General features: G+C 42.4%; 1 protein-coding gene across 4 annotated transcripts in view; it reads left to right on the forward strand.

Annotated features, from left to right (window-relative positions):
• The first annotated feature begins 3,815 nt into the window (after nucleotides 1–3,815).
• The window catches only part of ptprz1a (protein tyrosine phosphatase receptor type Z1a), a 59,441-nt gene continuing 37,916 nt past the window's right edge, over nucleotides 3,816–25,340 (forward strand). For all 4 annotated transcript variants that reach the window (XM_053885419.1, XM_053885420.1, XM_053885421.1 and 1 more), the window contains exon 1: nucleotides 3,816–4,081. In XM_053885419.1, the coding sequence (XP_053741394.1) occupies nucleotides 4,021–4,081 (61 nt within the window). In that variant the 5' untranslated portion in view covers nucleotides 3,816–4,020. The remainder of the gene's footprint in view (nucleotides 4,082–25,340) is intronic.

The following is a 25,340-nucleotide window of genomic DNA, read 5'->3' on the forward strand; positions in this document are numbered from 1 at the left end:
GGAGGAACTGGACTGAATCTCAAAGGGATGGGTTTGTTTTCTATGAGCGAGGGAAAGAAGGTGAACTATCAGGTCATTAGTCCTTTCACTGCTGGTGACGGAGAGTTGCCAGACCTTCAGTTTGTCCATCTGAAGGTCATGGGGGCTGACACATAATGACAAAAACGTTTGGCAGCAAGATCCACACAAGTGAACTTTTGACATTTCATAAATGAATACTGTTGTAGCTGTTGTGCAGATGACTGTGAGGACATTTTTAAAGAAAAGAAGCAACAACTTAATAGAGAGACTTTGTGGGATGTTTCTATTTGGGCACTTGTTTGAATGTTGAAACGGTCTTCAGCACATGAGTCAGCATGAATGTCGTCTTTGTATGACAGTTAATGGGCGACTGATCAAATCTCCTCTACTGTAGACATGAAAGAGAGAATTCCATACACTGAGAAAAGAAACGATTTGACTCACATCAAGACACTTTCTGTATCCAAGAATGTGAACATGAAGAACAGCATCCAGGTCTGGGCTGGACTGAAGCATAAAGCCCGCTCTATTTGTAATGAGACGATGACAAGATCAAACTATGACAAGAGCTCTGGTTTCCTCATTTAATTCATACTGGCATCTTCACTGCAAAAGAGGCTGGCATTCCACAGCGTTTCCCACATGAGAGCCTGATAAAGAAAAAACATCTTGCACTTTTAATTGTGCCTCCATGCAGCTCTGAGTGGGGGAGGAGAAGGCTACTTGAAATTTATGGAGGATCTTATTCAAAGAAACTCACTTTAGTGCCCGACTGGGATCCAATATCATTTTAAAAGCAGCTGAAATTAGCAGGATAGGTTAACATCAGTCATTCTAACTTTCACTACATTCAAAACTTTCAAAAAAAGAACACGTATCAGTTTATAAAACAGATTAGGAAAGCTTACAAAACACAAGTGGGTGAGAATCGTATTGAAAACATGCAGCAACACATGACAGGATGGCTGTCGTTGTTGTTGCTAACTACAGAGTTTACTATCAAAGAAACCTTGGTCCTCATGTTTAACAGCTGTTTTACTTCAGTAAGTTCCCAATGCTTTTCAATGAAAGTGGTTACAGTCTGTCAACCTTTATTACTCTTTTAATGATTCGATTGAAATACTATAAATAAACTTAAATGAGTTGTTGATGGTCAACAACAGAGCATAAAAATAAAATGGGTTTCACCAGGAATAATGTCTACATTTTCATCTTAAAATTCTTCATGAAAAGCAGGTGACATGTCGACGCACAGACTGAGGTCAGACCCCCACTGTGGACAAATCCGTGTAAGACCCGGACACAACTCCGCTTGAGGTCTGCAAGGATTGGACATGGACTTTAATAGAGAACATCTTAGCGAGAGCCATCTCCATGTAAACGTGTAGCACAATAGAAGGTCACATGCTTGGGCCCCTTTTAGATACTTCTGTGAGCGTGGCCCCCACTAAACCTTTGGATTGTCTCCCTCTACAGGGAGAAAAAAATGCAATTCGATCATCATGGGCTACACGTTTAGGCACACTTTCTCGTGTCATGATACTTAAACATTCAAAAAAGGAGTGCACAATCTCAAAATTGAATGTAACATGAAGGCTTTTTAAGAATACAGATTGTTTATTGAACATTTTGCTTTTGTCACTAGAAAGTTCCACCTAATGGACTGAGGAGAAAAGAGGAGAATTGAGATTGCATTGAGATGCTCCCAACTACAAACGCACAGTTAAGACACAGGTTCATTCATGGCTTCAGCTCCACCTAACCTACTGACCTGGATGGGATCTTCATCTCGTCCAACATAAAATAAACAGATTCATGTCAGTGCCAGTCGATCATCGGCACATCCAACTGGTTCATGTCCTGTTCATTGATCGTGTCACTGTGATCGATCAATAACCGGCCAGCACCACTGAACTCCATCCTCATGACAGGTTGTTGTGACCTAAAAATGTTGATGTGACACAAATACGATTCCTGATTCTCACTCGCACCCCAGTGTGAGAGCAGTTTGGAGGAAAGTCATGAAAAATTCCCGCAGACGCGTCCGCTTCTCTTGGACGACAGCTACGTTTATTAGCCTGCTTGGTATCATTCAAGCTAACAAGTGGAAAGCAGTTGTGCATAAATTAAAGATAATCCAGAGTAAATTATGCAAATATATTCGCTCAGATAAAGGAGGGGGCGGCGTGGTCGTTTATTGTGAGGTTAAAAAATTTGAGCCACTGGTTGAAACTGAGAGGGGTAGGGGGGTTGTGAGGTCATAACAGGGGATGGTTGCATCATCTGTAAATCATGGTCATGCAGATAGAAGCTCTGTGGGAACCACACTAGCCTCACTTGGATCAGATCAACTTCCATATGAAATCATGAGCGAATGAGCGAATAGAAAATCGGTGTCTGTGGGATCTTTTAATTCACTGCAGCATGCCACGATGTTCCTGAGCTGGACTAGTGTTGAAATCTCCCTGGCTTTCAGCTGTTTCATACGCCTGGAAAACATTTCCAGTAAAGTGACTGGGTTGAAATGTTCACAGTGAAACAGTCTGTGACCATGACCATGACTACACACAAGGCCCCATCTTTTCTGCTTCAATAACTAATAATAAAACAAGATGTTTGTCATTTGAAGCTAAAACAGAATTTAAAAAAAAATCTTGTCAGTGCTACTTGTCAGTGTGAATGAGTTAGTGGAAAAATTGGTGAATCTGCAGATGCTCTCCTGTGTTCCATTCACACCCTTGAATGACAGCTTCTGGGTCACTGCTGCGGTGTGTGGGTCTATTTCATTGAAGAGGAAATATTTAAGGAGGTCAGGAGGTCGTCAGACCTCTGAACCTCGCCGCACACTCAGAAAAACAAGAAAATAGTCCCTCTGCTCTTTCACTCAATTACTCCTCCCTGTGTCCACAGCTCATGGCGGTCATAATCTACTCCTCCACTCCCTTGGAGGTTTACTTCTTCACAAATTCAGATGAATCACTTGATGAGAAGAGGTGATGGACAGAAAGAGTTACAAGTGTTGGAAAGCAGGATTCATCACCAGAGTGAGCGCTGACCATCTGCTCTCTCCAACTCACGGTCCAACTGTCCGTCAGTTGGGTAGTAATACATCAAATTTGTGTATCACCTTCTTCTTTCCTTATTTTTCTGCCTCACATCATTCACACCCCTCTTTTCTTCTCTCTTCTTCTCTTTCTTCCTTTGTGCCACCAATTCCCTTTTGGATGCTCCCTTCATTCCTTCTTTTGTTCCGCTTCAGTGTAATAAAATTCTTCTTCTTTTTATTATTATTAATATTATTATTATTATTAGTGGTTCTGCTTCATCCATTCCTTGTCCATTCTACTGTCCTTTATAGCTGCACAACTTAATTTCATTTGTGAAACCATTCCCACTGTTCTCCCCTTTGCACTCTGTTGCTTCCTTACTATCTTCCTTCCTCCTTTCCTACCCTCCTTTATTAATGTCTTCTTTCATTCCTTCCTCCATTCCTGCCTTCTGGCCATCGCTGATTCTCCCTCACATTAGCATTTAATCCAGTATTTTCTCCTTTTCTTGATGATTTTCTCACTTGTTCTCTAGTTGACTATTTATTTATTGAATCCGAAGAAACTCTTTATTAACGTTTTCAATCTTTGATTGCGTCATTTTCAATAAACCAAACTGTATAAATTAGAGACACGCAGTATCAGCTTGGTCTGCGAGGGTTGTTGGTCCTGGAGGAAGTGAGCGGGGGAGTCTGCGGGCTGTGGGCGGCGCACCTCTCCTCTAGTGTCGGCTGAGTGTCAGTCAGTGAGTCGGTGCAGCGAAGGGAGGACGCGCCAGAGCGCAGCACCGGGACTCGGACCTGAACGCACGCCGAACACACGTGAACAATAACTGAGCGGAACAGGTGCGGGAGCAGAATGGACCTGTAAGGACGACAGAAACAGGACCGGGACCTGAACCCCGAAGAGCTGCGTCTGTTGTGATTCTAATCTCCGTGAACCTCCCTCCGACATGGACCCCAGAAGCGTCTGTCTGCTGATCAGTGCGCACTTGATCCTCCACTGCGCCCCAGGTCAGTTCTGGTTCCACTCGGTTTCCACGATCTTTTCCACTTGCTGTCCAAACTTCCACACCTGCTTCAGGTGTTGTTATTGATTTGTCAAACACTCGAACACGCCCACAGACGTGAACTTGAGGTTGCAACCGGACGTTTAACCCTGGTTTCATTGCGATATGAAATGATAACAAAGAGCCCTGAGACGTGTTCTCGCTTCTCAATCCGAGAGATTAAAATGTTTATGGGGCAACACGTTCACATTTGAGCACCTAACTGAACCCGTCAAGCATGAAAAGAGAAGTTTGGACAGGGTCTGACCCGTTTATTAATACATTCACAACAACCGCACCGATGCTCCCAGAGAGAGAGAATCCTTTACAAGTGTTATGTCCCCTCTCAATGGACTTAATGGCACAGTGAGTGTGTCATATTCAGCGTGAGATTGACAACTGCTCTCTGCAGTTGTAAAGGGTTGTTCTGTCATTGAGAGCCACCACTGCTGTAAAACAAAACAAGTAGTTTGCCTCTCAACAACCAAGCAACAACCTCCCCATCAGCTACTCACACTGTTTGAACTGAGCCAACAGTGAGTTGTCACTTACTTATTTGTGACCAATCCAAACTTGTTTTCCCTCTCTGTATCCTGTTGAAGTCCAAGTAGGTATTTTCAGGTTTAGTAGCCTTCATTTTAAAATGCAGTGGCTTTGCCTTCACTGCTCTGGCCTGCATGAATACAGGCTATTGAGTGATCGATGAATGGGAAAACTGCACTCGTAGTAGACCATTAAAGGGCTGTGTCATCATCAGCATATAAAGAAATATTGTCATCTTAAAGACCCTCATGATCTTTGTAACTTCCAGCTATTTTTATGTATGGTTTCTTCATGTATTCTCCCTTGTGAGTGACTCCACCAGTCATGCAGGGTCAGTTGGACATATTCAGCTTGCACTGAAGTGCAATGGCTCCCATTCGTGATGTTCTTCACCTCCAGTTCAAGTGTTTGTATTTAGCCTTATGATCTGCTATACTCATGAGCTCTAACCTGTCTGTTGTATTGATGAGGTGCCCTTTATTTCTGACGTTTACGTTGCAGGGCAACACGTTAATAGTGAGACACAATAGTGAGACACAATAGTGAGACACAAATAGTGAGTCTCCTTAGCTGACTTTTGCGTGATGCATCCATTAGGGTTTGGCATGTGATGGCGCTCTATGTTCTGCACTGTGTCACTTGGTCTTTAGCACCAACTGTGTGTTTCAGTGACCATCATTGAGGAGAGCCGCAAAAGGGGCTACTATTAATGTTGTGCTCTGCAATATGAAATGTACTTTGTTTAGCCATCATGAAGATAATGAACCATTCAATATCAACACACTTTTAAGTAGAAAACCTCTGTGAAGTGGCATGTTTTTTTAATTTCAGAAATACTGAGGCCCTGATGGTAATTTGTTTTGTTTTTTTTGGGGGGGGTTCGTACGCCTTTTAGCCAGTCTAAAGAACGGATATTGAGGTGGATATGCGACTGAATCACAGTCAATTGAAACCTCTCTTTCCTGAGCCAATTAGCCGCACTAGTTTAGAAATGAAAAATGAAGTCATGTTACTGTGTCAGGCAATGTAATGTCCTCAGCGCGTCCTTCCAAACCTCAACCATATCACATGGCTCCTCATTATACAGGAAGCAGGGGCTCTGCTCCATATACCTGGCAGACGACTGGGGACACCTGATCCCTTAATGAAAATACAACTTCACTCATTTGTTTATGCCGCCCACTGGCACTGGCAATGGTATTACTTTGCCAATAGTTCAGGTGAGCTCTGTCACTTCGGTGGCAGGTTCTCATTGCATTGTCAAAGCAAGCTCAGACATTTCATCTGAGTGTCGTACTGCTGCAACGGAGAGAAAAATCTCTCAGGAAAATGTTTGGTTCCAGACATATATATGAAATAATGCTTTCAGGAGAATGATGCTCGGGTCTTGTAGGGGTGTAAGAAAATGTTGATACTTCATTGCACGATATTGTGTTGATATTTTTGCTGAAATGTCACAATATCCCCAATACCTGGATATGCTGCTGCAGTGTGACGTGTTTTTATACTAACATTTGTTTTTGTACCCTGGAGTTATTCTGTTAATTAAATGAGGAATCCATTCCTCTGTAGGAGTGTGAAATTTAACTGAAAGTCTAAGTGTACTGACGTCAACAATAAACTTGTTTTCTTGTACAAAACATTGTACTTCATTATCTGACGTTCCCCCTTAAAATAATGGCTCTAAATACAATATATTGTTGAAACAGTATTGCCATGTGTCGTATCACCACTCTTCTGGAGAACTGTGGATCAGCCTGTTGTGGTGAAGAAAGAGCTGAGCCAAAAGGCAAAGCTCTCGAGTCATTTTTCGTTAGGAAGCCAGGCTGGAGATCGAGCAGCCAAAATGAGTTTTCTGTGTAGGAACGATGTACACCCCTTCGGGACTGAGTGAGATGAATCAAAGTTTGCATTGAGAGATGACTCTTTCGGGAAGGATTTATGGATGGATGGTAGTCATATTTATCTCAACAATTAGCCACTACAACCAGGAACATCACGTTGAGTAGTTCAACTATATGGGATCAGTGCACCACCTCTTGTGGAGTTCAGCAGTGTTAATGTAGAGGAAGCAGTGAACCGGTGACATATCAGGAGGGGGCAGTCTCAGAGACGCCTGTTTAAAACTGAGGCGACTATTGAACACATTAGACAACCATGTACCAAAATCTGACAAGAGTACAGTGGACACAGTAGAGTGGATCACTTTTCTTATGTTATGTATGTATTATAAAATTGTATGTATATATATATATATGTGATTAAAAGGATGTTAAATCCTTTGTGTCAGCACAAGCGCAGCACTCAAGAGCTCAGACCAGTCAGTGATCAGCCACCGTCTGATCTCTGAAATGTTCTGCAGCTCTGATCATGGTCTTGTGCTACCTCGCAGAGCTTGCCAACAAAGATCTGCTTGGTCAATTCTCTTTTTCAAGGGCAAAAACACGAAACAAAGATTAGGAGTAGAATTTGGCTCTTGCCAGATTTAAGCTTTGGAGATGTGAAACCTTTTGTGTTTGAGCCTGTGAATGTTGAGATGTGCTGCAGGGTTTCTTCTGGCTCTTCGCGCCGTCTTTTTCATTTAAAACATTGGGGTACAAAGGAGGTGCCAGCACAGAGGAGGCTGTGGAGAAAAGATGCATGAAGAGAAAACTCTGCACCATCTGCCCCCAAAGATATTTGTGAATGGGCAGCAGCGACCGTGCCCACCACTCCTCTTGTTGCGGACAGATGGTCGCTGCGGTCAGGCCTTCTGTCAATCACACACATGCAGAGGTCTCCTGCGCGTCCACCTTCACCACCCGCAGACACCTCGAAAAGTCAAGCATTTTTACCCTATTTTAATTCACAGAAGACTGTTGGGTCAGTGTTTTTGGGGGGTACAGGTCAACCTAAGAACTTCAGGTGGAAAATGGCATCACATTATGATACATATCATTATGTACAAAACAACAAATGACCATTCTAAGATTCTCTGTCCAAAGGCATCCAGTGGACTCTTTCGTCTCATGAATGCATGTTGACTCAGTCAAATGTTTCCCCCTGTGGCATTTCCTGACATTCAAAAAGTGTGGATGAGTTTATGATGATGTGGGTGACGATCATGAAGTCTCATTGTCACATTACAGATGACCTGGTATATCATGTGACCGTGATCGTGGTCCTATAACGCAAGGTCATGGTGACATGAGATACCAAGGTAGGGGTAGGTGGTATATAAAATGTTCTGGTGATAACTGTAAAAACTGTTCTATTCTATGTGTTTGACTCACTACATTCTGTCTTGCAAGCCCAGCTGTAATTCAACATCATCATATGGTTATGTTTTAAAAAAATAATAGTTATTAAGTGCAGAGATGGGCTAGTTAACGTCTCGTGTCTCTCGCTGAACCCTGTTGTGTTCGTAGCATCACAGTCTGTGTCCTGCCAGTTTGATTTGGGGCTTAAATTGTGGCTGTGTGAGAGAGCAGGTGCTTCGATATGTTTATAGCTTTGTGGCTGAGATATTATGTTAATATCTCCAGTAGGATCAAGATCTACTGCTGTTGTTGTGACGCAATGATTTTTTGGGGGGAATGTAGTCAAGGTGGGGAGCAGCTTTTCCTGGGGCGACAGCGCTGTGGGAGATAAGTGGAATTACTGAGTAATGCACCTCTGTGACAAAGGGTGGCGCCGTGAGCTCTTCATTCCCCTCCGGTTCCTTTGACCATAGAGGAAGAGCAACGGAAGCTGACAGGAAGCCGTTTCAGACTGTTATACTGAACTCTGTAGACAGCCATCGTGTTGACTGATGAACTAGTTTAACTTCCGAGGTCCAGAGTCAGCGCATCGGAGCGATGGTTCAACGCTGTCACAGTCATGGAGCTGTCATCATCGTCACTGCGCTTCCTTCAGCAGGTTTTGGAAATACGCTCGCAATTTCTGAATACATTTAAATGAATGTCTATGTCTTCAAGGATGACAGATGTGGAGAATCTAAAGTACAGAATTGCCGTTGTGAGCCTCGACTCACTCAGCAGCCATGCTAACGGTTGCTAAAGTGGTGGTAATGTCGACTCCTTAAACCAACACATTATGTCTTCTAGTCTTCTTGAGGGAACAAATGATAAAAATGACTTCAGCTGTGTAGCTGAAGCTCACGAGGCCGCACATCACCCAGTCCGGTCTTGGTCGAGCTACTCGGCTACGTAATGTGACTATTGAGAGTTTCATCCACTAAGAATAGAACAACTATGATCGTGAACCAAAATCCTGGCTGACACATGGGACGGAGCTGGAAACCCACCGTGCCGTTTCGGTCTCAACATAGTTGTGTATAAGATCTGGGAAACATAACTTGCAAGTCTAACGCTGCTTGTGTTTATTGAATTTATCGTGATACGCTCAGTCTTCATCGCTGTGGGGATGGTGTTTTGTGGTAAATCATCATGGTCGTCATGGTGCGGGGTCAGAACCATAAGGAACCCGACCCCATAACTTATCCCTTTCTTCAGCTGTTGTTTTCAAACCTGTCCAGTGAAGCATTACCAAACAGAGTTAGTGCAGCAGGAGGGAAAGGATTTCATTTTGTGTCTCAAAATGCAACATGGAAGACTGACCTCTGCGTCATCCTGGAACAAAAAGGTACGGTAGACACTTGTCACTTACTTATGCCTTGGGAGTGAGATCGTGTTGCTGGAAGCAAGCGAGGGTGTGCTCCATTGTGTGTTTCAACTCAACAGATGTGGCAAAAGTAAAACAGGTGCAAGCAGAAGCCTTCGTCTCTAAGCCCCTCTCCTGTTTTCCGTACAGTCAAGGAACTGGAAAAATAATCCCAACAATGAGGTTCAATTGCATTAAATAACCTCTGATCATGTGAATACGGTGGATATTTCAGCCTCTTGTTTCTTTTTTTTTTAAGGTGGTCTGGAGAAACAATTTGTGTGCCACTTATTTTATCAGGATGTATACAGACTCAACACACCTCACTCATGAATTGAAGTGGCAGTCCACTCTAGTCAAGGGTGTCCACGTTTTTTTTTGTTGTCTCTTCTTTTCTTTGTTTATGAGGGCCATATTTGATGGAAACTCGATGGGAACCATGAGTTTCCCCTGAGCTTCTTTTAACTATATCAGTCGCTGAGTACCGTTGAGAAGTTCAAAACATATATCAGCTGCTGAGGTTTCGTGATACAGTGCTCTAATTTTCAGAGCCCACTAGATGGCACTGTCTGCTCTACAGTCAGAGTTCTTCACAGCTTAAACAACAACACTGGGAAACTTTCAGATGTTAAGGAGGACACCCCTGGGAAGAAGTCAGATAAACTTTGTCTTTAAACTATTTCAAGAAAACCTCACATCATTTGCTGCAGAAACAACAATTTTAATAATAATCATAATAAATTATAATGGTTGCAGGGACTGGAGCTCAAACACCTGTCTGACAGTCAGACAGTTTGAGACTGGTTCTCCATCCCTGCAGGTCTGGTTTTTAGCTGGGATTGTGAAACAGTGCAGTCCTTAGAGATGTCCATAGAGATAGGCATCTATAGTGATGTGGATAACCCCAAGATTTCCCCTGTGAACAAACACAGAGACCGTGATGGCCAAGCTACCAGTGCACTGAGTGTTGAGAATCGGCTAATTTTTCGATCATATTCAGTGAAATTGCCAAGCAGAGACTCCCATTTCACCTCACTTTCAACTGCAAAACACGAGAAGTTTCGTGTGTTCTCAGGATGCCCAGACGCCTCTCAAGCTGAAAGCCTGCTTGAGGTGATTGTTTGGTTTTAATTCTGAAATGTGACTTGCTTCATCAAGATACTTGAATGTCATAGTATGATTGTTTATGTTGTCGATTGCAGTATTACATCTCCTCCAAGTCCCAAGTTGGACCCCGCCGTATCACGCCGCCGGCTGGTTCCCTGATTTCCAGTCATGGCAGCAAGCGTATTTGACGACCAGATTAGCGGTATTAAGCTCAGCAGTATTCTCTGCGGCATGCAGGGGCCACTGACTTGAACCTCCTGAGTCTCCCCCTTCTTTCTCCACTTTGGTCAAATACTGAATTGAGGCTGGGGTTACGTGGGGGAAACAACCAGCCGGGTCTTTAGTTAGGGTCAGCTGAGGAGGCCGGTCGGTTCTGTGCCGCCTCCTTGGGTGCGGCCCAATGAATTATGCTGTCAGAGGGGAGATTTGTTTTGTAACAGTAGGAAAGGGGGCAACTACAGATAGAAGGGAGGTGTAAGAGAGGAGGGGGGAGGTGCAGAGTGACAGAGAAAAGAAAGGCTGAGAGGTGGGGTTCATGAGGGGGGGCTGTTTAAGCGTGACGCATGATAGCGCTGTGAATTGTCCCAGTGGCTGCGGTGGCGAAGGGGAGAGGACGCTGTGGCACTGTGAGGTGCTGGAGCCGAAGTGTGGGAGCGCAGCGAGGAGAAGGAGGAGGGTCCACACACATCAATACTCATTCTTCCTCAGACACCTCGAGGTTGGAGGCCTCGCAGAGTGATGGTTAGCAGGTTAAGCTGCTCTTCTGCCGTCATTACTCTTCTTTAACATCTCCCTGCTGTGTTTGGGCCCCTAAACAACATGAATCAGATCTTTTTATTCCAGCTTACACTGAAGTTTTGTGTCATTGTGCGGCGTTCATTGGGCATGTTGTTGGTGACAGGATTTAAACAGAGCTTCTTATGTTTTTTTTATACTCTGGAATCCATGCAATCCTTCGCCTACTCTAGTGTAGCAGTGTTTTGTACGAATGGAAACAAAAGTTAGACGTCTGTCCATCTACTATACAGTTTTGTAATTCTGTTGTTGTCAACTTTTATGGCTTGCTTTGCTTTAACACATTTTTTTAGTCACAGTCCAATCTGAAACTTGTTCATTGTCAGAGAAGAGAACTTGAGGTTCATGACCTGATAGCAAAACCCCATCACCAGACCCAACTATCAACACCCTTGGTTTGATGATTCATAGATTCATATATTACAATGTCATCTGTCATCAATGTCTTCATATCTGGGATTTACCCGGAAGAATGTCCAGGGGACTCTACATTCTGCTTATATGAAGGTTGACTTTTATATCTCCTCTGAGACCAGTTTTCCCCTCAATACAGCCTCATGCCATCATCCATCCTAAACTTGCCCCTCTCACTCACTTCGCCCCTATTCACAACCCTATTTTGTGTTTTTAATCCTCATTTGTCTCTTCCCTGGTTTTCGTATGGGTGACAAATGAGAGGCATTCAGGATGGACCTTTTCTTGTTTTTAGTTTTGCCAACCATCTTGTCCTTGCTGGTGTCCTTTTGGCTTACTGCCTCCTTTATCGTCATGCTCCTCTTTCTCCTGGTCTGTGCCCACCACTGCTTCCGTAATGGATGATGGCATAGATCAGGGTGGGCCTCCTCGCATGAGAGAGTGGGGTCCACTCAGACCGGCTCCCACAGAACAAGTAGAACGCCTGTAGTGAAGCTGGTAAAGAGCCATTTGATTTGTCCTCGGCTGCTTGAGAGTGTGTGGTCTCTCCACCATACTGGACGTTCGATGGTCCTTGTCATGAATGTGAGAAGTGATGCAAAAAAAAAAAAGCCCAGCGAGAAAAGGCTGGCGTGGAGTTTGCAGGTCGGTCAAAGTCCTTGTCAGCGAAAACAGAAAAGGCTATTTCACTTCTTTTCTTCCTATTCACTTGCTGCTGGAGGGTATCTTAGCAGGTGAATGTGAAGACGCTTTAGGCAGATGTTAGCTCGCACAAAGGGATTCGATGGGCCTCAGCGTGGGCCTTTCAAGTATTTACGGAACATTTACATTTACGTTTCAGGCATTAGACTGATCCTCTTATCCAGATCAGCTTCCATTTGGTGCAGCAGGAGAATAAGCTTAAATTGCTCGACATTACAAGCTAAAGGCAGCAGGGGGCCGAGACATACAGTTGGGATCCATGTCAGAGAATAAGAGAAGAAGATGGGAAGGAAGACCTTGGCTGCCCTTCAAATTGATATTACTGTCTGTTGCTCACTGAGCTGCAGATTGAGCGGAATGGTATATCTTTACCCTCTGTGTGGGGTTTTATGTCCACCAGGTTCAAAATCCAAGGACCTTCCTCTAAAGATCACTCACAATTATTATTATTATTATTATTATTATTTTTAACGCAACAGCTGTGTTCTAAAATTGCGGGTCATGGTCAGCCATATTTATAGCACATTGTGTGGCTCAGGCCACATCTCGAACAAAAGCAGCAGGGAACTCAAGTGAAGATGCTGGGTTACCAAGTTTGGGGTGTGTGGCACACACTCTGCAGCTATCCAAATATATAACAGTTATATAATAGTATCATCAAAAATGATAAACATAAGAATTTATGTTTGCATTTGTATCGTTTAGTGGCCTTCACTGAGTTTGTTGTGATTTCCCCTTTCTGCGCCCATTCAAGGTACAAAGACAGGGGTTCAAGAAGTTCAGATTAAAAGAAATTCACCAATGGAAACAAATGCGTTCTGCAAAAATTTTGTAAACACATTTATCAAGTAGTTGCTCATAACTGCTTTAACACCTGCTTGAGAATAGCTTTCGTTCTTTTCGTTCCTCGCTGTTTTTTGCCGATAAGTGGAAGGCATTGAATTGGGCTGTGACGTCTCTTCCAGCTCGTGCTTCCAGCTTCTGGACTGGAACTCATTAGTAATGACTTACCAGCATGGGAGCTGCACTGGAACCAGGAGGCTTTACACTAACAGGTGGAAGACTCGAGTACTGAGTGGTTCCAGGTGTGTGTACTTGGTCAAGCTCCAGGGAAACAAATTGGAAAGAAAACAGACTTTCCTAAAGTTAATGTTTTAAACTCGAAAATGCAAAGCTATTTGCATTGTTTGTCCACAAAATGGTATTTTTTGAACCCTTGAATTTGGGCTCAGCAATATATCATATTATATTTGCATAAGTTGTGAACATTCAGGATCTTAATATTGTAAAACCATTGATATCTGTTACCCCTGCTTGTTCTCGTTATAACGCTCTGTCAGTGACCAGCGCTATACATTCAGTATGTAGCAAAGACCAGCCACAGTCCAACTAGCACACACAGCTTCACCAACCAGGTGCCTGAAGACTGTCAGTCAGGTGCTTCTTATTTCAGCTGTCACCTGATTGGTTAACCTTGATCGGTTGGAACGAAAACCAGCACCCACTGTGGCCCTTTCTGGATCAGTTTGTACACCCCTGGCCTACATCTTGAAGGTATCACTTATGAGTTCAGAAACATTCAGGCCAGTCAAAAACACCACATTTATATTAGAAGGAATCCGTTGCCCTACAGCTGAATCCAACAGGAAATATGAGTTACCTGGATGTAACTCCATTCATACGAATGCATGAGGAGCCCCGTAACAGACTTTGCGGTTGGTTTAGAACTAGGTGACACTCAAATTGTCAGTTGATCAAACGACAATACAAAACAAACTTGATCATTTTTCCGGCTATGATGCTCATATCAGAATCAGAAAAACTTTATTAATTCCAATGGAAATTGTGTTTGAAACATGCTCTGTATACAACATATCACAATAAATTAAAAAGAAATAATATTATAAAGTGCAAAAAAAAAGTGATACAAAAGAGAAAAAAAAATCAATGTTAGCCATTAGGTTAGCCATTTGTTTTTGCATGATTATGAGTGAGAGGCTTGGAGAAGCATCATGTCAGTGAGAGGTCCTCACAAAAACAGCAAAACATGACCGTTAGTATGTGTGTGTCTGCATGTGAGCTTGTTTATCCTTCTTTGTGTAAGCAAAATACAATACAAATACAAAAAATAATACAATAGAAATACAAACGTGTGTGTAAGAGTACATAATATAAGACATGTTGGACAGGAATTCACTAGTTTGAGGACAACTTGGGATCCTTTTGTTGCACAGCCGTGAATTTTTGTGTCGATAATAAGGTAATAATCATCTAGCTTTGAAAGACACGTTTTTATTCTGGCATGAAAGTTGTGAAAAACATTTGATGGCACAACGCAGCGCTGAAAATTGGAACATGGCTGCATAAATGGTGAGGTTTTCTGAGTCAATCTTTTGTAATAAAACCACCATAGCAACAAAGAAGTAAGCTGCTGTAGATTAGGTAAACACTGAAACAGACCCAGACAGATTGTGGTTTGATCACTAAGCATTTGTGGATTTTATTGTTCTGCATCAGCACAAACAGCATGAGTGGGACACGGTCTGAAAACTTGCATGGTACTCCGTCTGTCTGTGGAGCAGATGGTGGTGACTGGCTGGTTAACCAGTCGCCCTAGGAGGGCACTGGGAGTGTTGGGAGGCTGATGAAGGGGCAGAACAGCTGGAGGTCGATGCCAATCAGGTTCCCCAACGCCCTCACATCTGGAGTGCCAGGAGCCAAATCACAAAAGTTATTTTCAGAACATATTGTGATAGCAAATCTATGTTTCCAGAAAGTGTGTCATTTAAATAAATCTGCTGGGTGTATTTTAGGGAAGGTTTAAACACAGCACGAGTGGAAAATTGTCGACCGACTGGCAGTTCGACATGTGTTCAGAGGAGATCACTCACTCTACTAACACAAAGATGTCAAGGTTGCACAAGGACAGAGTCAGAAATCCATAATTTCCTCAGTCCCCTCCCCACGATCCCACCCGCCTCCACCCTGCTGTTAATTTCAATTAGGTCATCCCTCAAAATAGTCGCTCATCCCCAAGGCTGCGTGTGTAAATGTCAGGCTGGTAATGAGCCTCTGATCGTGCCGTACGCCGCTTTCATTCAGGTGAAGGAGCACATTAGAGCCTGGCTCCTGCTGCGAGCTGAAGGTGATGCAGCCATGACATCGTGTGGCGGCACAGCTGGACCACCCACTGGCACATGCAGCCAGCACTGTCTTAGGAGAATAATCTCAATTATGTTGCAGTTTCAAACAAAAATATCTATTTTTTACAATGATATAATGTTATGTGACTTCTAATAGTCCCCAATACTTGAATACCTTGCAACCGAACCCAGCCAAATATCTGAGTTACTCTTCTGGTTTCACCATCTTTATGACTTCTGTTGCCAATATTACCAATAAAATTATTACTTCTCCTTGATGTATTCACAACTGGTTACTGTTTCTGCTTCGTCTTCTTCACCTTTTAGCTGCTTATGCAATAGTACTTTACAGCAGTATAAATAAAAGAACTAGAGTTGCTCACTCTAAATCCACAATGAATAGATTCCACAACAGGAATATGACTTTCTACTCATTGTTATGTACTCATTATATGATGGTGCTGCTATTGTCACAATTTGACCTTGATCACGTCATTGTTTTCCCATCCTTGTTTCACCTTGCTGAACCCCCCCAGCAGGCAGTACTGGGATCTTATATACAGTATTTTATATCAGCGTATGAATAACTTGCCTGGGATAAACTTGAAATCTTAAGTGAAGTGCGAAAAGAACTAAAGTGAAGTCTGTGGCTGTGGTGTCATGTTTGTTCAAGGAACAGGTGCCAAACTTTTTCTTTGTTTTTTTATTTATATTATTATTTTTTATTTTATTATTTAAAACAGTTAAGTACTCAAATTGGTATCTGGTATCGGCTCAGTAGTCAAATGTCAATATTCATACTACTTTGTTTCAGCAAACTTGTCTGTGTGATATGAGATTATTGTGGCAACTCCTCTCTGCGTGACTACTGTGACTCCTGTTCCCCATATGACCTCTCAAGGATCATGTTCTCCTACCTGCTACTTGCACCAACAACTACTTTACAAACAATCAAAGCACAGCAGAAACATGAATTACCACTGTGACTTCTCAGTATGTCACCATCGAGTGCAGTTTTCCTACTTCTTATGGTGCCACTACTACAAGCAAGATTTAACTTTTACTGACACATTAATATTGCTATTTCTTTACACTTGTTACATGAATGAACCCCTCTCTAATGTCTGCGACCTTCTTAACTCGCCCTTCCTGCCTCAAGATGACACAGTAGCACAAGTCAAATCTGCATCCACACTACTTGAATGTATGACCCCTGAGCACATAATCGCTTATTGCATGTGTAAATCTCCCTGCTGCTGAATAAATTAAATATTTGTAAAGTCTTAAACAGTTTTAGCAGTATTAAATCATTTGTATGAAAGAACTAGCTCCGTATAAATACTAGGTTTTATAGTTAATACTTCTTAAAACCTTCATTTACTTCATTCAATCTGGGTTTGAAAAAGACACTTGTTCCCTCCTGACTGTGTCCCATAGTTGGCAGCAAAGATTTCCGACATGACTTGAATGCGGCATGAGCCCTTCAATGTATTCAGCGAGTAATCTTTTAATGCAGCGACACGTTCTGAGAAAAAATGTTGATGAGAAGCTCTTTCTCCTCTTGAACCTGAGCTGAAGAGCACACACACTAGTGCAGGCAGCGCGCACACACTCACACACTTCCTCTCTCATTGTCTATACAGTGTTGGCACTTTGGTTCGTCCTTTCAGCTCCGACGTTTAATTAAGTCGTTTTCCTGTTTGACGAGATTTTCTGAGTCTTTCAAACTTTTTGGTCTCTAATAAAACGTGTCTTGCCACCTTAATGTCTTTCTTGTTTCCCGCGTACAAAATTAGACGGACTGAGAGAAGCATTTGTTCATCATGAAAGTGAACATTCCTATCATTTGTAGCATCACGAAACATGAAGACACCACCCACATGGATTAGTTTGTTAATAATTTGCAAGGCGGAGGGGCGTTTGTGATGTAGTCCGACATTCATCTGGGGTGTCATCTGAAGAGGTTGCCCGTTTTTCCCTCTGTAGCCGTTATTTACTTTATTTGACTTCATTTATATTCGTATTCATACTATTCAGCACTGTTTTATATTGTACATATAATTTTTTTCGCCCTTTTTTGAAAGGATGTGGAGCCAGTGTCTGTCTTTCAATGATAGCTGTGTTTATTTTAAGTCCAAGACCAGACGATCTTCTTCTCTCTCTACATCATGCGTTTTCTGCTGTCGTCTTAAAAACCCTTTTTTCATTTAGTCCTTTTTAATAATCACTAATGTGCATCATCTCCAGTCCCCTGCTCTTATGCAGCCATTAATTCAGCGTAGACTTCTGCGAGCCATTTAAACCACTCAGCCGCTCTCACCTCTGTGACCTCTGAGCACAAGTCAGTGCATCAACCGTCTTGTCCTCGAATCCACCTCTCCGTCCACTTCACAGTGTCATATACATACATACACATATCAATGTATACTATACTATACTATACCGTGACTCACTTCGGACTCATCTTTTTGAAGCATCGCGAGCAGTTTGAGCATGTAATCTGTTGTTTTGAGACCAAAAGTTGAGTTATTTAGAAATACACCGACTGAATGAAAGCAGTTGTAGTAAGGAGCGTTGTTCCCCAGGTGTGACGCCAAGCACAAGAAAACACAATTGTACCAAGCATTGTTTTCAGTCATGGAACATTAAATCGATGAAAACATAGTTAAATGCTGTCAGCATTTCTTTGTGTACGTGTTGCAAACATCCAAACAGCCAGCTGCTTGTGGAAACTTATTATTTGGTAATTATTTTATATAGGATGGTATATTGTATTCTCCACTGACAGTTATTTTAGACACTCAGGGGTCCAGTATTTCAAATCGCACGTACTAATACTAATAGAGTAGTTTTGGCATCAAACAAAAATTTGAAATGTTTGCAGTTTGCTGTGTTTACATTGAATGACTGTAGCGTTGTTGTCAAGACCCCACCAACCGAGACCTAGACATTATCGAGACTGGAAAGTATTGAGACAAAGACAAGACCAAGATATTTGGACACAAAGTCCAAGAAAAAACCAAGACATTTCGAGGTGGAGACCGAGACAAGAGCAGCTATGAAACAAGGACACATTGGTTAACCAATCAAATGCCAGCTGAAACAAGCAGCACCAGTCTGACAATGAAGTCCTCAGACTCCGTAGGGGTGTTTGAGAATCCTTGTTAGTTGCAACGGTTTGACGCTCCTGATAAATATAATAAACGCTGTAAAACTCGACAAATGCCAGAATACTTCAATTGCCAATTATGACAGTTTTCTCTGTTGGTCTCGACTGGTCTTGAATAGAAATCCCGGGTGCGGCCAGGCCAGGACCAAGAGAAGAAGCATTTGAGACGGAGACAAAACCCTAAGAAAGTGGACTTGAGACTACAAATGTCAGCCTGGTGCTGCTTGTTTCAGCTGACTTCTGAACCCGCACCTACTGCGGCCCTTTGAGCGATTGGTTCCAGACCCCTGGCATAGAGCATAACGTACTGTGTCGGCTCTTTTTTAAAAATGAATTGATAACTTGCCAACACACAAGTCTTAAAGCATGGAAATTCGATCTCTTCATCCATGGCGTTTTAGAATATTAAAACAAACCCAACCTGATCACTTTGTGAGTAATAGTATAGTAGAGAGGTCACCAACCTTTAAGCATCTGTGTGACCTGGTTATTACATGGATATTATTTTACTGTTATTATTATTATTATTATTATTATTATTATTATTATTTATGTATTATTGCCCATGGGCACCATGTTGGTGACCCTTGCTATATTAGAATCTGTTGAGTCAGAAGTTTGTGGTAGTTCACTGGGAAGAAAGTTTGTTCTGTCAGAACAAGAGCTCAGGTTTTCATTGAATGAGACTGGTGTCTTCCTAAAGACAGAGGCTTATGACAGCCTTGCACTCTTTTGACAGACAGTTACTTAATAAGAGACTATTGTGATGTGACACATACATGTACAACGCTAGGGAAAAGAAAGGTAGAGGCCTCTTGAAAAGAGTGACAAAGAAGTCCTGTATCCCTTGGTCAGCAGTTTTTCAGAAGACCGTTCCCAGAATAGGAAGCTGTATTCTCTTCTTCTTATCAGTCACTGAAGGATGGACTTTATCTGACACTAATGGATGATTAAATTGACTTCTTTATGTGGTTAAGAAAAGAGAAGATGCTGCGCAGAATTGGCTTTTCTCGTCATTCGACCTCCATCAGGGGAAAAGATTTGCCGTTTTGTCTTTGAGACCAGCTTGTCTGGTCAGGTTTTGTATGACAGAAACGTATCTCATATTTGATGATATATTAAAACTTTTTTCTGGTGATTAGCAATTTTTGTCATAAGCTTTGAGAAAGTGTTTTTTAATTCAATTTCAGCTGTAAAACTCTTTGCCATAAAAACATCCTGTGATCCGATTATAGACAAACACTGCAGCAAGAAGTGATCTACTGTCCTGCTGCTGTCCCTAAAAGAAACACACACACGGGCTGAAGAAAGACCGGGTGTTGTCGGACACACACCAGAGACAGATAAGAAGGAAAACTGTGACCTCCAAACACAGGCATCTGCTCGCTGTTATGGCTGTCTGAGGATGTCCACACAGAGCTGCGACCCGGCAGCGTGAACTTGACCCAGTCTGATACTGGTTAGTTTTAGCCTAAATTTCATCTGTGAGAAAGCTGTCGAGATGAGGCCGAAGTTTGGTGAGTGACGGTGGTCGACTTGTAGATGCTGCTCTGTTCAGTATTTGCAGTGTGTGACAGATTCATTCATGATGATCATACTTTCTTATGTCACGAACATAGCAAAGGTTTCTTCAGTGCCAACTTCATTTCCACAGTAATGACTTTATGATGGTTTGTATATGTGTGAGCATCATCGCTGCTCAGATGTATGTAATTTATTGGTACACTGGCAGGTTAGCTGACCAAGTGAACGAGTGAAGAGCAAACACACTTTATATTGCTTCAGGGGTGTCAACCTCACTCATGAAAGGGTTCAAAATACACACCACAGGTTCAACCAAACCGTCACAAGTTCAACTAAAGTTTTCTGTTTTTGGAAATGTCTGGCTCACCACATTATCACTCCAAAGGCATCTTATATTGACTATTGCCAAGTGGACTTCAGTGTCCAGTGTTGAATGTCAGCCGTGTGTCCATGTTGCATGGTGATGCATGTATATATATATATATATATATATATATATATATATATATATATATATATATATATATATATATATATATATATATATATATATATATATATATTTGAAATAATGAAGCGTCAAATAATTTTCTGTTAAAACACTTCTGTCATTTACTTTCTGAAATTTTAAAGTTCTGATGTTTTGTCTTTAGAGAGTCGCGTGACTCAACTTTTTTATACTCGGAAACTAGAAGTTAGAAGTTTTTGTCTACAATTATGTCCAATGTTGGCTGAAAATATTTGTGGCGGATGTGATGCAATGCTGGCGCTTTGAGATGTTGGAGAGGTTAGACCCGTCTGGGCCAGACCATTCCTTCACGGTTACAGACACACATTGAATACCATGACCTCAGACTGGGAACGTCCTCTAGGAGCATCCTGTCTTCATCTGTTGCCAGCTGGTTAACAGAGTCTTCAATCAGCGTCACCAGAACCAAAGGTTTTGGACAGTACTCTGTTAGAACGGACAATAAAGACACAATACTCTTGGACTGAGCTGAGAAGAACTTGTGAAGACTCCATAAGTCGCCATGAGTTTACACACACTACTCACCTCACCTCAGTTGAAGCCCCATCCCACAGAAACACTGGCATCTCGGCATCAGTATTGTATGAGTCTTAAGTTTTGAGCTCATCATTCATTCCAGTTTCTGGCGCGTCCATTGACTTTACACTTCTGGGTTAAATGCTGCGATGGTTCCCCCCTCTGGACTGCAGCCCTGTCCACATTCCATGTTGTGTTTTTTATTCTCATGAAAGATTTCCTCAAGGCATTTGTGTGGAGGCAGATTATGAGATGTAATCTGGTTCTTGTCCATCTCTTTTTCCTGCTTCCGTCCGTCATATAATTCATGTGAACTCATCCATACAGACTCCTCTTTCATGTTTCACACTCCTTTTACGGCCGATAGTCTGGACTGCAGGATCATCGCCTACTTTTGCTCTTTTCCATTTATAGTTAAAAGCAACAGATGAGGGCTGCTGATCGATGTAAAAGACTCTAATCCTGAGTAATTCTCTGTTGCTTGAATTTTTTTAGGTTGGAAGAGACTTTAAGTATGATTCATTCTGGCAGGACGGATGCAGGGCTTTGTCTTGGTGGTCTTATTATGGATTTCTTTGGCTTTATGGTGGATATTTGTATAAATCTCCCCCGCAGCTTGCAAATCATCGGAGCTATCTCATAAAAATTCTGCATGCAATAGTTCTAAGATGCTGCATCAATGTGTTTGCAGGGTAAGCATTTCAGTGTGAGTTTGCAAAATGTACATTTTTTTCCTTTTGCCTTAAAAAAACATTGGATTCAATTCAATGTAAGCGTTCAAAAAACACCTTTTTCCTTGCTGGTGTATCATTTTCGGGGTTCTTGCAGTAGTTTCACTTCCTTGTTTTGACAGTGGAACTACGTTTGTTCAAACAAGCTAGCAGTTTCTTGACCAGCTGATTACCTTGTCCAGCCTCCTGTTATGCTGTCTTTAGCAGACAGTCTGACTGACAGCAGTTTTTTGGAGATGTCTCCCTCCCTCTCATGGACCTGTTAGAAAACTGGCATCAAACTCAAGGCCTGCTGACGTGATCGCTCTAGGAGTCTGACCCAAGTGCTGAATCGTTACCAATTTACAGAAGGGACAACAGGAGTAGATCTTAACAATGAGTCTTAATACACAAACACAATAAATAATACAAAAACAGGAACAAAGGACCGAGGACGCTGACACCAGAACAGGAGCGAGGAAGACTAAAACGTCAAAACCTGAAATCAGAAAAGCAGGCGAATTAAACTTAAACCTGACTAAAGGAGACAATGAAAACGCACTGGGAAACAAAACTCACGAGGCCCAAATAACACAAAGCGCTCGGTGGTGGAATAGAACACACACACGAGGAGAATAAATCTATTGAGAGGAAAAACAAAAGGTGAGTTACACAGAACACTCACACACGATCGTAAATAACTAAAGAAAGCGAGGAGAAAAACTAAGGAGGCAGCAGAAAGGAATTAGCACGCATGCGGAATTGCAGGGATATAAATAGGAGCAACGCAAGAGCGGACGGTCAAGAGAGAGTTTACCGTAGGAAAACGAAGTAACCATCTGGTGACGTGAGCTGGAAACACATGAAGAATTGACAAAATAAACACACAAGAAAACGAACGTAACACCTGCCATGTCATTCTGTGGCCCACGGGAGCTTTAAATTTATATAGCTGCTCAGAATGCACAGAAGATGTGCTTCAAGGTGAAAAGAAGAGTGTCTCTTGTGCTTTGGTAGTCTGACACTCACCAAACACCACCGTTGACCACTGTTGCCATCTGTTCAGACTTCCATTTCCTTGTAAAACCGAGTCAGTTCAGTGGATATAGAACAAAATAGATGCAGGGTTCACTTTTCAACTGAAGGCGTACTGAGGCGCTGTGCTCAGGCAGAGCTATCCACCCTGCAACCACTTCACCAGGTGCACCCCAACATCACCAGTTCACTAGTGGATTGCACCGTTGAATGATACCTGGTGCACTGTAGCCAAATGAAGGAATGACACTTGATCGTTTAGATGCGTTATGCATTTAGTCTAGCGACTGACCAACAATTGTATTGTTTTTTTGACTGCGCGGCCTATGTTTCTTCTGTTTGCTCTTTGTTCTATCACTTTCCTGGTTACCTGTAAAGTCAAATTTCAAGTGAATTTATCTTTAATCTGACAGGTTAGTGAATCTGCCACCGACTCCATGGAAATGCTTCAGAAAAAAACAGTTCAAAGTCTCCTGATATTGTTGCCACATATCTATAGCCACATCGGGAACACAATGATTCTGGCCAACAAATATACATTTCCTCTTTCATTTTTAAGATGGTGAATCAGTTGCATGGCGTCATCAACAATCCAAATGTAGAGTGGAAAAGGATCATGTTTTCTCCCATTTTGCTTGATAATCCATACATTTTACCAGCGGACCAAGGCCTTTTGCACCTAAAATACAAGTCATTTCTCTAGTAAATTTCATGTAGTGGTGCATACGCATCCACTATGTTTAATTATTTATGAGGACTATGGTGCTGTCAGTAAAATTTGAAGCTGTATTTTTCTGCTCGCCAATAAAGTATGCCCTCTGCAGTCAAATAAAGTCAACAATTAGATGTGTTTTTAACACAGCAGGGGGCCACTGCAGTGCTGTGGGAGATGGCGAGAATATGTGGTCCAATGTTGGATACCAAATTACCATCAGTGGAAGCCGCTCTGTTGTTTTACTTAACAGTCCTCGTGAAGTTGAATTGATTCCTGGGATAGGAGGTTTGAAGGGCTCTTCATCCTCATTACTCCACTCCATTAGAACGTTTCCCCTCAGCGAGAAGAATGAAGGCAATCCATTTTGTGTATTACTGCATCATTTATGGATGTATAAACTTCATGAAATGAGGTCTATGAACTCATGAAATTTTGTTTTCAGAAGCATCAATGACAAGGTCAACTTGTACTATATGTACGATATTATGATCCATCCATCTATCAAGCACCCACTTAGTCAAGTGAGGGTCACTCCAGCTCAAGGAGAACTGAATGAGGAGGAAACAGCTACTGTACTGGAAATCCAACTAATGTATGGACTATTTATTACATGTTAATGAACATTGGATTGAACCATAAATGGAGCACTTATTGAGAGAAGCCACCTTTGAACAAGCCAAACTTCATTGATGTCATTGACAGCTGTATGGAAAGCTTAGTTCTATTTTGGAAAAGGTGGTCATGGGTGAAACGTCGAGGAAGTGGTGGCCTTTTAATGTCTCATCCGACTCCCTCCACCTGGTTAATGCAGTCAGACTCTAGTGGGACAAGGCTGTCGTCACATTCAGAGTGAATAATTCATGCTTTGGAGCAGATATTTTGATGCCGATCCAAATACCAACATCCTGCATCATGAGATATTCCGTTTTTAACCAAAGGAATTAAAGCCAGGCCACGGTGGAGTCTTCAAGAAATAAAAGCAGATTAACCAGCTCCTTTCAATCCCACGTTGGGGTTTATGAACCCCCTCCCAGATCCTCGTCCTGCTGGCATCAAGAGCAAAGGGGCAGGGATTGGGCTGGATATAGGAGGGCGGGGTGGTTGTCACACATTCTGGCATGGGCACAGGTTCTCACCCCTCAGCTGGTGGACGTCCCAGCTCTCCCAGGACTCGGCTAATCCTCTTATTGAGCGGCCGGGCGGAGACGGCGGGGGTCCCACAGACGGGAGCGCTGAGCCGGCCACTCTCCACTGAATAAACACACTGACACAGTTGTGGTCTCTTTCTGTGCGTACAGACGCTGAGCAAGACCGTCTATTCTGCCCATTCTCCCCTTTCCATGAGGACGTAAGCATGTACCCCGTTCTCTGTCTTAAGGACCTGAATTACATCCCCTCTCTCCTCGGTCACCCTCACTTCCTGCCCGAGTCGTACATCAGCCTCTTTCGCTCCTCATTCCCAAATCTGCAGCACTTGAGTGACCATTCACTCAGAGCAAAAATAGACTGGGTCTATTGCGTATCTTCGCATAGTTTTTGAAAGTTTATTATTTGAGTATCTCACGGATGATCGAGTGTACTTAGAGGTGGCCCACTGTCCATGATGACATGTTGAGCTGTTTTTCACAGAACTCCTCCTGATGTCCGTCACTCTTCCTCCAAAAGCTCCAGCATGGAAAAT

This window comes from Synchiropus splendidus, chromosome 14 (assembly GCF_027744825.2).
Source record: "Synchiropus splendidus isolate RoL2022-P1 chromosome 14, RoL_Sspl_1.0, whole genome shotgun sequence".
Taxonomy (NCBI): Eukaryota; Metazoa; Chordata; class Actinopteri; order Syngnathiformes; family Callionymidae; genus Synchiropus; species Synchiropus splendidus.